The sequence below is a fragment of the Aulonocara sp. 'chitande type north' Nkhata Bay genome, linkage group LG17, assembly GCF_057382095.1.
Source record: "Aulonocara sp. 'chitande type north' Nkhata Bay isolate Kocher_YH1m ecotype deep benthic linkage group LG17, A_spYH_male_GT1.1, whole genome shotgun sequence".
Lineage (NCBI taxonomy): Eukaryota > Metazoa > Chordata > Actinopteri > Cichliformes > Cichlidae > Aulonocara > Aulonocara sp. 'chitande type north' Nkhata Bay.
Genome location: NC_141360.1, coordinates 31,424,045 through 31,435,070, shown reverse-complemented (window position 1 = coordinate 31,435,070; position 11,026 = coordinate 31,424,045). Strand labels below are relative to the sequence as shown.

The 11,026-nt window shown below is 39.9% G+C and overlaps 1 protein-coding gene across 1 annotated transcript; it reads left to right on the top strand.

Annotated features, from left to right (window-relative positions):
* The first annotated feature begins 375 nt into the window (after positions 1-375).
* smo (smoothened, frizzled class receptor) lies at positions 376-10,689 on the top strand. The gene is made up of 12 exons (XM_086269411.1): positions 376-1,257; positions 3,100-3,299; positions 3,436-3,645; positions 3,746-3,918; positions 4,064-4,283; positions 4,396-4,519; positions 4,644-4,736; positions 5,188-5,296; positions 6,918-7,103; positions 7,649-7,797; positions 7,915-8,049; positions 8,180-10,689. Exons 1-12 carry the CDS (start codon positions 996-998, stop codon positions 8,794-8,796), a joined length of 2,478 nt encoding a protein of 825 aa, XP_086125537.1. The 5' UTR covers positions 376-995; the 3' UTR covers positions 8,797-10,689.
* The last annotated feature ends 337 nt before the right edge of the window (positions 10,690-11,026 follow it).

The following is an 11,026-nucleotide window of genomic DNA, read 5'->3' as shown; positions in this document are numbered from 1 at the left end:
AAAGATAATGAAAAAGTTCATAACAGAATTATGCAGGGGCTGTTGTATATGCAATGTAATTAAAATTGCTCTGAAAATGTCTGAGGGTCACCTGGGATCCTACATGGGGATGAAAGAATGCAAATATTTCATCTTTACTCCCTTCACATTGTCAATAAGAATAAATTACAAAACCCTTCTCACATGAGAGTTAACCTGTCAGACCGGAGAGTCGGTGCTGTTTTGGGGTGGTGGTCCTCGAGATGAGAAACTCTGAGAAGGTCTGCCATAAGGCACATTCTTCTACTTGCAGAGGGGGATGGGAAGGGAGGTTTTGTTGCCCTGGCTTTCCCCCACCATGTGCATACCAGAGATACAAAAAAAAAAACCCCAACAACCAGCAGACAGTGAGTGCAGCTCACAGGGACTTAACAAAAACCTCTCATCAGACACTTCACCCGGAGAGAAACACTTCTTCAAACTCATACAGAGATATAGGATAATTTATCACCTTATTTTTCTGCCACTATAAAAAAAGAGGGGGGTTTTGGAGAAGGGGTGGCGCATGTGAGCTGGAGATCCTATTACAGAGATCCAGACTTTTTCATGGCAAGTTTTTTTGGAAGTTGGGGGAGGGAAGAAGAATCTGCAACTTTCCTATCCAGCTTAAACGACACAAATGGATACTTTATTACCGCTCTAAGATCACCATCCGCGTTTTCAACACATGAGGACATTTTGCGCGGCGGTTAGATTTTGGATAATGAAGGAATTCGGGAAAAGCCAAAAGGGATCGGATGAGAAGTGCAGAATGAAACAGTTTGGAAGGACTTCGGGAAAACTTTAAAGTTAGTTTTTTTTAATTTACCATGCCGCTTTTGGAAACCTATCCTAAATCTAAAGAACAGAGCAACCCATCTTGGTCTTTCTGTACATTAGTTTGCTGAAGCACAAGAAAACAAAGTGATTTTTTTCTCCCTTTTTTGCGCAGTTGAATCTCCCCCCCCCCTTCCAAGATGTCTTCCAAGAGTTGGAGCTCCATTGTTGGATTTTACGGGATGCTTTGCATCTGGGCTGCCTGGCTTTCTGGCTGCGGGGCAGTGCTCTCTCCAAACGGGACGATATTTGAGGATACCTGCAAGAAAACCACAACTTGCGAGGTGCTTAAATATAACACGTGTTTGGGATCGCCTTTACCATACAGTCACACTTCTCTGATCCTGGCGGAGGACTCCAGCACCCAAGAAGAGGCTTTTGAGAAGTTGACCATGTGGTCCGGTATGATTTGAAAATCATAATTCATATTTGCTACTTTAGTACGTTTGTCTTTTATGTCAGAGAAGTCAGTTTCTTGATACCGCATGTAAATAATTAAGAAAATGCTTTTTTCTTTTTCTTTTTTTTGTAGTAACAATTAACTCATTTAGCTTTTTAATAAGCCGAAACTCTGAAAATTGGCTGTTTTTCAGTCAATATACCGTATTTATCAGTATTTACTTTGTATTGTTCTATTGAGATAAGATGTTAAATGCATGATAATGGCCTGCTGTGACAATTCACAAGTACTCAGGAGGTTTAAGTAATGGAAAAGATCCTCGAGAGGAAAAGAGGGGTTAAAATCCATTAAAGGTAACAAAGGACAATCATTCAAAGGTGTTAAGAGCGGAAACAAATGAAGACCGGCTGATAAAAGGGTTTTTAGATATTCCGCAAGAAGACTTTGACCTTCATAAACTCTCACTAATGACCTGTCAGTACCAGGCCAGCCTCACAGATCTTAAAGAGTATCATTTGTCTCGATTTTTACTAATTTAGAAAATCATTCTTGTAAACAATAATAAAAAAAATTGCAAGTATTATAAGGTGAAGTCTGTAACCATGCCCGTACATAAGTGTTACACGGATGGAAAAATAAACTTTTTTAATTTGTAAATTTTTAATCCCAAGTTTTTATCATCTAGACTATAAACTGACCTATAATTGACGTCACGAAATCTCACTTTGTCAGACTGCCAAACCTCAAATCTACAATAATCAGAAACAATTTTAGCCATAAGACCTGTAAGACCTCTATGACTTGATGCAACATAATTATAACAATTATGTATACTGTATACAGTATACACAGGGTGTTCAGTTACTGTTAATATGTTCCATTAATAATTCTATTTTGAAAACTGTGAAAGGGGCTATTTTGATATGAAGCATATATCTCTTATAAAACACATTTAAAACATATACATTTTATATGGGAGGGAATGTGGTAGTTTTCATTTTCAGTCACACAAAATGATTTTTATGTCATTTTTTTGTCCATATGTGTTTTATTTATTTTATATATTCATTTATTTATGTCTGAGCAACAGTCAAGAAAAGTATGCAGTTAACTACCTGCTGGAATTTGAATTGAATTGAATTGAGCCGTTATTTGTCACTTGCAGTTGCCTGCCAGCGAAACTGGCACTGCATCATTTGTGCAACTTAAGGAACTTGTGAATTGGCCATAAACACACAGTAAAAGACTGTCTGAAACGCAATAAATACAAAAAAAATCTTATGTTTAATGTTCTGTTCAATGAAAAATGAAAAGAGCTCAACAGTAGCAACAATCTTACTACAAAATGAGAAAACACCACCAACTTAATGCTGCTTCCTTAGCACCTTATCCCTTCACATATCTGGAGAATAAATGTAATATGGACGCCTCAATATTTGTTTATTCATCATATGTTGTCATTGCAATATTGAACAAAACATTGAACATTGTAGATTTTTCTCATATTGTACAGGCCCACCTTCTCTGTTTTCCACTGACTGAGTTGTGGATTACTCGATTAATTGCTATTGTACAAATAGAACATGCAAATTAAAAGAATCAGATTCAGTCAGTCATATTCAAAGTGAATAATTTCTTTTTCCCTTTTTGCATAACTTCTCTTAATATGTACATCTCCACCTCCGGCTCTTGGAAATTGATAGGAAGTGTATAACGATCATCACTGTCATCATCACTGGTCTCATAAATCTAACTACTCATGGGATCATTGTCATTCTTGTGGTGAATCTATCATCTCTAAGTTAAATGCCACAGGAAGTTTCAGTTTTGTTTTTGTGTCCTAGGTTTGCGGAATGCCCCTCGCTGTTGGTCGGTCATCCAGCCTCTGCTCTGCGCCGTCTACATGCCCAAATGCGAAAACGGCCGAGTTGAACTGCCCAGCCAGAGCCTCTGTCTGACTACACGTAGTCCATGTAGCATCGTGGATCGGGAGCGAGGCTGGCCCAGCTTTCTCAAATGTGACAAATTCCCTGTGGGCTGTTCGGTATGTTCAATTGTCATGTAATGTCATGTGAGACTTTTTTTAAAAGTCCGGGCTCAGAGGTCAGGGTCCAGTAAACAGCAATGATTTCAAACTGTTAGGCAGCTGTAAGACTACCCATTATATCCTCTGTTTGCAGAATGAGGTGCAAAAGCTGAAGTTCAACACATCGGGCCAGTGTGAAGCTCCTCTGGTGAAGACGGACATTCAGTCGAGCTGGTACAAGGACGTGGAGGGCTGTGGTATCCAGTGTGACAATCCTCTGTTCACTGAAGAGGAGCACAATGACATGCACGCCTACATCGCTTACTTTGGAACCATCACCCTCCTCTGCACTTTCTTTACCCTGGTGAGACAAACTATAACGGTATTCATTTTTGGGGGGGATTGGGTCACATTTAACTTAAGCCACATTCTCGCTTTGTTAATTATTTCTCTTTATTTTTCAGGCCACATTTCTTGCAGACTGGAAAAACTCCAACCGCTACCCAGCTGTCATTCTCTTCTACATCAACGCCTGTTTCTTTGTGGGCAGCATCGGCTGGCTGGCCCAATTTCTGGATGGCGCACGTGAAGAGATTGTATGCAAGAGCGACAACACGATGCGACTCGGGGAGCCCTCGTGAGTGCAAAACCTCGATCTCAGCGTTAAATATGATACGATTTCATGTGATTTTTTCCCCCTCCGCATGCCCCCCCCCCCCCAAAAAAAAGAAAAGAAAAAGAAAAAAAAAATCACAGAAATTCTCTAATCTTGCTCTTTTCAGGTCTTCGGAAACGCTGTCATGTGTCACCATCTTCATCATCGTCTACTACTCCCTGATGTCAGGTGTGATTTGGTTTGTCATGCTGACATATGCCTGGCACACATCCTTCAAAGCTCTGGGCACTACTCACCAGCCACTGTCTGGTAGAACCTCTTACTTCCACATGGTCACCTGGTCCATCCCCTTTGTCCTCACTGTGGCCATCCTAGCAATCGCTGAGGTGTGTATGAGGCTTTTCACTAAAATTCCTCATTCTTTGAGATTTTAAAATGTTTTACAACTGAGGTTGGTCAGTTTTATGATTCCTTTTGTCTATGCCTGGTTGTCTAAAGGTTGACGGAGACTCTGTGAGCGGGATCTGTTTTGTGGGCTACAAGAACTACAGGTATCGCGCTGGCTTTGTGCTTGCACCCATTGGAGTGGTGCTTGTTGTTGGTGGCTACTTCCTCATTCGCGGTGAGTTCCGAAGAACTGGTTTGTCATGTTTTGAGCTCAAAGAGCTAAAAAGAGACACAAACTGTCATAAAAGTTACTCTTTAATCTTTGCAAAGACTTAATTAAAACATTTCTCTGTTTCTAGGTGTTATGACATTATTTTCCATCAAAAGTAATCACCCCGGTCTCTTGAGTGAGAAAGCAGCGAGCAAAATCAATGAGACTATGCTGCGACTTGGTAAGTTCTCTACTCTCGCCTGATCAATATCAGAGAGAAACCATCCTGAGAGTTGAAACCTGGGCTTAACTGCTTGTTCATCATAGAAATCAGGCATTTTAATAATGCAGGGGCGTAATTTCCTGGGGGGTTATGACCCCCCCCCCCCCCCCCCCAAGTAATCAGACCCAACCAATATACCCCCCCCCCCAATAAAATTATGAATTATCTTGCACAAATAGGCTGTTGATTTTCTTTACTTCTTTACTTTTCTGTACTATTTCAGTTATTACCAGAAAAATAGTTACATGTTTAATCATCTGCCATTTGACCCCCCCTCCTCATGTTCAGCACAAAGTTACGCCGATGTAATAATGCATTAAGGTTTCTTATTCTGTATGATGTATACAAGGAGCAAAGCGACTAATACCTTACATATAATTTGTTGTCCTTGTGTTTCTTTACGATACAGGAATATTTGGATTCCTTGCCTTTGGTTTTGTCTTTATAACCTTTGGCTGCCACTTTTATGACTTCTTCAACCAAGCTGAGTGGGAAAGAAGCTTCAGGGATTATGTGCTGTAAGTTGTGTTTTCTTTTAGACGGAAAACATATAATTTTATGTGTTTTTACTCCTCACACTAACAAAGTCACCACTGCTATTGCACAGCATATTACCCTTTCCACCTTAAAGGGACCACAATGCCAGGCCCAGGATGCATATCTCCTAAAAAATAAATAAATAAATACCTGAATTTTTCCAAATATGTCACATTAATTTAAAGTAAACCTATTATGCTAATTTCTATCTCCATATATTTATAATTGGAATCTATTAGAGTACCTTTGGATAAATTGTCACTATAGCCTGACCGATTTTTAAGACCAATATTTGGTGATTTAAACATTCCATATATTGGCTGATTTTTTTTTTCTTTCAAACACAAAACACATAAATAGTTTCCCCCAATATTTGTTATTTGTTGTTATTTATGAGTCCTAACATAATATGATAATGCAGTTTAAAAGTACTCTTCCTTTATCGTTACCAGTCGTTGATTACTTGTTTACACCCTGCCTGAGTCTACTTGGATCAGCTGGTTATTGTGCTGTGTGTTCTTCCCGAAAATGTGTTGTCAATAGGGAGGTTGCAGAGTTCCCTCTGGTGGACAAACTAAGCAACACTTGTTACATGCTTAAAGGCGGTTTCTTCCATATGTTTTATACCACAAAAAATGTATCGGCCATTAAAAATCCCAGTCCCAATATATTGGCAAATAGCTAATATTGGTCCACTAATATTGGCTCCACTCACAGTATTTAACGTTTGCAGACCCTCATGGAGACCTGCTCCTCTCCCTTTAAGGCAACTTTCTTTTCATTGGCTACCCCTTGTAAACAGATGGTTGAATGGAAGGTGATCGGGGTGACCATATTAAGGATACCCCTTCTCAGTGACATCATACACTGAGCAGTCTGAGGCCTGAGATTTTGGCTCTCCTTTTAGGATTTAACCAGCTGATCTCTTGCTGATTAGGCCAATGTGCAGCTACCTGTGAGAACTAATTAACCAAAGCATGTTAATATCATGCATTAGTTCATTTCTGTTGCATTGACATTTAGTTGTTGTTTAAAAATTTTAGAAAAGGTAAAATAACATTAGTTTTTATGCTATTAATCTTTTATTTATACACTCATTATGCACCAAAGTTTTGATTAGGTGGAACTAAAATGGTCAGTGGTAGCGATCAGTATGGAGTCATTCGAATCCTTGTCTGGACTGAAGGAAGTTTTACCTTACAGTTTTGCAGCAGTTCAAGTCCTAAGGTGTTAAAGTTTACACCTGCTTGCTTCAAAAGCTGCTTTATACCTCAGCACTTCTCAGTTTCACCCTCCGCATCCAGTCACACACAGATATCCACAACCTGATGCACACTCCAAACCGCCATCTAACCACTCAGCATGAAGCAGTGAATGCAGCCCTCTTTCCCCACCGTGTTGACACTGGCTGGACTGGAATGAATTTTGCCTCAAAAATGTAAACCACTCTCTCCCCACCCGAACATGTAAAAGACCTTCTTATTAACCAGATCCAGCATTTGAATGCACCTCAGTCATATGACTAGCTAGAAGGTGTGGGAGGCACACACTGTGGGCACTGTTGGAGACACAGACTAATCGTCTCTGTCGTATTTTCAACAGGTGTGAGGCCAACGTGACAATCGCCTCTCAGACAAACAAGCCCATCCCAGAATGCACCATTAAGAACCGCCCCAGTCTGATGGTGGAGAAAATTAACCTGTTTTCCATGTTTGGGACGGGTATCGCCATGAGCACCTGGGTCTGGACCAAAGCCACCATCCTCATCTGGAAACGCACCTGGTGCAAGTGAGCAAGTTAACACAAACTTCTGCAAACACGTATCTGGTGTTATGGCTATAGCAGTGAAGAGATACTGTAGGTTAGGATGATTATTTGCCCTTTTTTAATGTTCTTTTAAAAAAAATTAGCAACAGTCTGTTTTTAAAATCATTGTTACACGCCTGTCCATATTAATATGTACAGTGATAGCGGTGTGTTAAATGCCTGCTCTTTGTCCAAAATAACTGAAAAGTTTGGATTGTATCCCCATCACTTCAAAGTATGAAGACACGCACATGCATTTAGTCCTGTTGTGTACCCCCAGTGCATGCATTTCAGTTTGCACTGTTGACTTTTTGGGGGGTTTGCATTTTCAGTCGAGGCCAAGGCTTTCTTACTCTGTATTTTTCCATGACAGAGCTTGATTGATGATTTTAGCATTTTATCTAAGGTCAAATGGCAGCTGTTGGATTGCAAAACATTAGGTCTCAATCTCTTGCTATCAGTGGATCAGGACTGAATTTTTGTTGTCAGAAAAATTAATGTAGCCATCCGTCATTCTACTTTGCCAGGATCATCGGCCGTAGCGATAATGAACCGAAGAGGATAAAGAAAAGCAAGATGATCGCCAAGGCATTCGCGATGAGGAAGGAGCTCCACAAAGATCCAGAGAAAGAGCTGTCCTTCAGCATGCACACCGTGTCCCACGAAGGACCAGTGGGTGAGTATATCATTGAGCTAATTCAGATAAATACATCTGAGTGCAGAGATGTCATTGTATTGACCAGTAAATGGGGTTAGGGTTAGTTAGGGTTAATTTTTTTCTTCTTTTTCATAGCCGGAATCAATTTTGACCTAAACGAGCCATCAAATGACATGTCATCAGCTTGGGCACAGCATGTGACAAAGATGGTGGCCAGGCGAGGTGCCATCCTCCCACAGGACATTTCTGTTACTCCCACTGGTACACCAGGTGAGCTCCGGAGACCATGATTCTGGCTTTACACCAACTCCCTTGAATATAAATTTCAGATCAGATGTTCTAGACCTTGGGTTTAAAAAAAAAAAAATCATAATCTTTACTTTCTATTATTTTGTCACAGTGCCCCCTCCAGAGGAGAGGAACCGCCTGTGGATGGTGGAGGCCGAAATTTCACCAGAAATGATAAAGAGGAAAAAGAAGAAGAAGAAGAGGAAGAAGGAGGTGCGTCCGGTTGAGGAGATGGTGGACCACCAGGTTTATCGCCAGCGTGAGTTTGGTCGCAGCTCAGTGCCCCGTCTGCCCAAACTGCCTCCTCATCCAAGCCTGGTTGCCAATCTGCAGGAACAGCAGAGACAACAACAGAAGATTGAGGAGGAAGTTCTGCCTGGGTCTTACCCAGACTTCCAACCTTCGCGCCGTCTGTCATGCGAGGAGAAGTGTCCCTACCTGCAGTACCAGACCAGCCAGAATGGCTATGGCCACAGCATGCTGTCTGACCCCCTGACCTTCAGAGATCGTCCAGAGGATCTGGGTCTTGGTCCGCGTTACCCTCCCTCCAATTGGCAGCCTAGTGCGTCTTCACGCTACCCTGGAAATATGGATATCACTGATGGAATATCAGAAAGAATGGCCCACGTGGCTCGGGTACCAGCAGGCCGGAGGGCTGGTTACGGACCCATCCACTCCAGGACCAATTTAATGGAGGCGGAGCTTATGGACGCTGACTCTGACTTCTAAAATCATAGCTGAAATAGACTGTTTTAAGGTGTACGTACATAGCAAGGTAAAAAAAAAGTGCTGGATACTTTCGCAAATTCTTACTAAAGTGCAGCAAAATCCCAATGCCTGGACGTTAAGATGGAACAAAGCTGGTCATTTTTTTTTTCTTAAAAAAACGCAAAGGGATAAAATAGAATAAAAAGTGTTGTGTATAAGAAATTATTTTTATATTTTATTTGTGTCCAGTAACATTTTAAAAGCAACTCCAGGATGATAAGTCAAATAAGGCAGCTAAAACCGTACATGGCTTGAAACAATACAGAAACCCAGATGTCTTTATCCTGAAGCACCGACTCATTCGTCCGCCTGCATCAGCTCCAACCTGCTGGTTACAACTTCAAGCTCTGTGTGTTACGGTGGGACCCGACGCTCCGATCGGTGCCAGTCAAGGATGAATTAACCAGGTTTACTTTTCCTGGGATTATCAATGAATGACTTCTTTAAAAAGATTTCACCAATTCTAGAAGACTATTTTAAAATGCCTTTTTATTGTTGTTGCTATATTTAATATTTTTTATTGACGTCTTATGTCACGAGTATTTCATCACTCCTAGGGCAGCAGAAGCTGCATAATGCTGTTTATCGCAAGTCTTCTCTTGTATTATATTTTAATGTTTTGCTCTATCTTCAAGCTACTATATATCTATTAATTGTTTGTTCTTATGTACAGTTGGGGTACTAACCATTACCCACACGCCCCCTCACCCTATAAATACTAATAATTGCTAAATGCTAAATGTTCGCACTTCCTGAAGAATTTCTAATACACACTGGGACTAAAATGAAATTAGATCCACATACGATAACTCATAGCTTCTTTTACACTTCATTTTTGATGCCTTAAATAGTAAAGCCTTTTTTTTCTTTTATTAAATAAGCTACTGTAACTGTGTAGTTATATGTACACACTCTGTTGCCTGGTGCAATAATTCTACACTTTCTGCTTTGATTGGAGGAAAACTTACTTTACAGTTTTGCTGCATTGGACTGAAATGAATGGCTCTCTTTTACTTGTACATTTCAACTTTTCTTCTACATTTTTTTGCAGCTGTATTTCTACTTTTTCTTATTCTGTTGTAAATATTAAGTCAAAACTGCATCCTCCTCAGTTCAGTTAAAAAAAATTTGATAATGCTCCACAAGGAGCTTATTCAGATCTGAAAATAAAAAGTGCAGAATTTTCCATCTCTCTCTCTCTTTCTGTGTGTACTGTATTAGCTGCTCATAGATTTCTCAATCTGTTATATTTCCAATGTACAAATCACTCGATTCTTCTGCTTGCATGATGTTGAACAAAAGGGAAGAGTCAACTGCTCTATAAAAGAAAAAAAATCTGCCGCTGTACTCGTGCTGTAACCAAATGATCACCTACTATCGTCACGTGTGTTTACACTTACTGTGGATAAATGATGCTGAAGTAAACTGTGTTAAATCGCTACTTAGTCAACACAGATAAATTTTGTTACATAGAAGTGTATGAGAATTATTTATGTTATTAGTAGTTGCCACACTGCCACACTATGAATTCAATAACAAAAAAAAAGCTGATGTCCACCTAAAAAGTTTGTGTTAAAAAAAAATAGAAATGAGGATTACTTTTGAAAAGTAATAATTTCTGTTTTTTTGTAAGCTGTCTGAAGATTAACTGTGGCGCTTTGTGTGTTTAGTCTCCAAACTGAGTATAAGAATACTGTCACTTTTACTGTGCAGCTGTATTTTCTTTTGTTTTGTTTTTATATGTAAATAAAATTTTAGTGAAAAGTGAAACAGATATGTGCATTTTTTTTCTTCGTGTTTTGCCTTTTGTAACAGTTGTAATCTCCGCTACGACTCGAGGACAGGAACTTTTATGACATCCCATTCCAAATCGTTCCACGTTTGCAGCTACAATAATTTTTACTCTTCCAGGTTTTCTACAAATTTTTGGGCAGTGTGTAGGTGTAAAATTTTAGCCCATTCTCTGTTCTACTTCATTCCAAAGTGGTTGCAAGGAAGGAGGTCAAGTTTTTCTACAACAAACTCATCCAACCATGCCTTTATGGACTGAGGAACAGTCATGCTGGGACAGAAGAGGACCCAAATGTCCCCACAATGTATGAAGTACAGAACTGTCTAAAATGTCCTGTTAAGAAAAGAATTAGGATTTAACTTTAGTCATATTAAAGTCGCCAGGCCAACCCCTGGAAAA

What these genes read in the sequence shown, in the direction of transcription:
- smo (XM_086269411.1), top strand. Translation starts at nt 996, where the DNA reads ATGTCTTCCAAGAGTTGGAGCTCCATTGTTGGATTTTACGGGATGCTT. An exon ending in GAAGTTGACCATGTGGTCCG is followed by an intron (nt 1,258 to 3,099) that starts GTATGATTTGAA and finishes TTTGTGTCCTAG; the next exon opens with GTTTGCGGAATGCCCCTCGC. An exon ending in AGCTTCAGGGATTATGTGCT is followed by an intron (nt 5,297 to 6,917) that starts GTAAGTTGTGTT and finishes TATTTTCAACAG; the next exon opens with GTGTGAGGCCAACGTGACAA.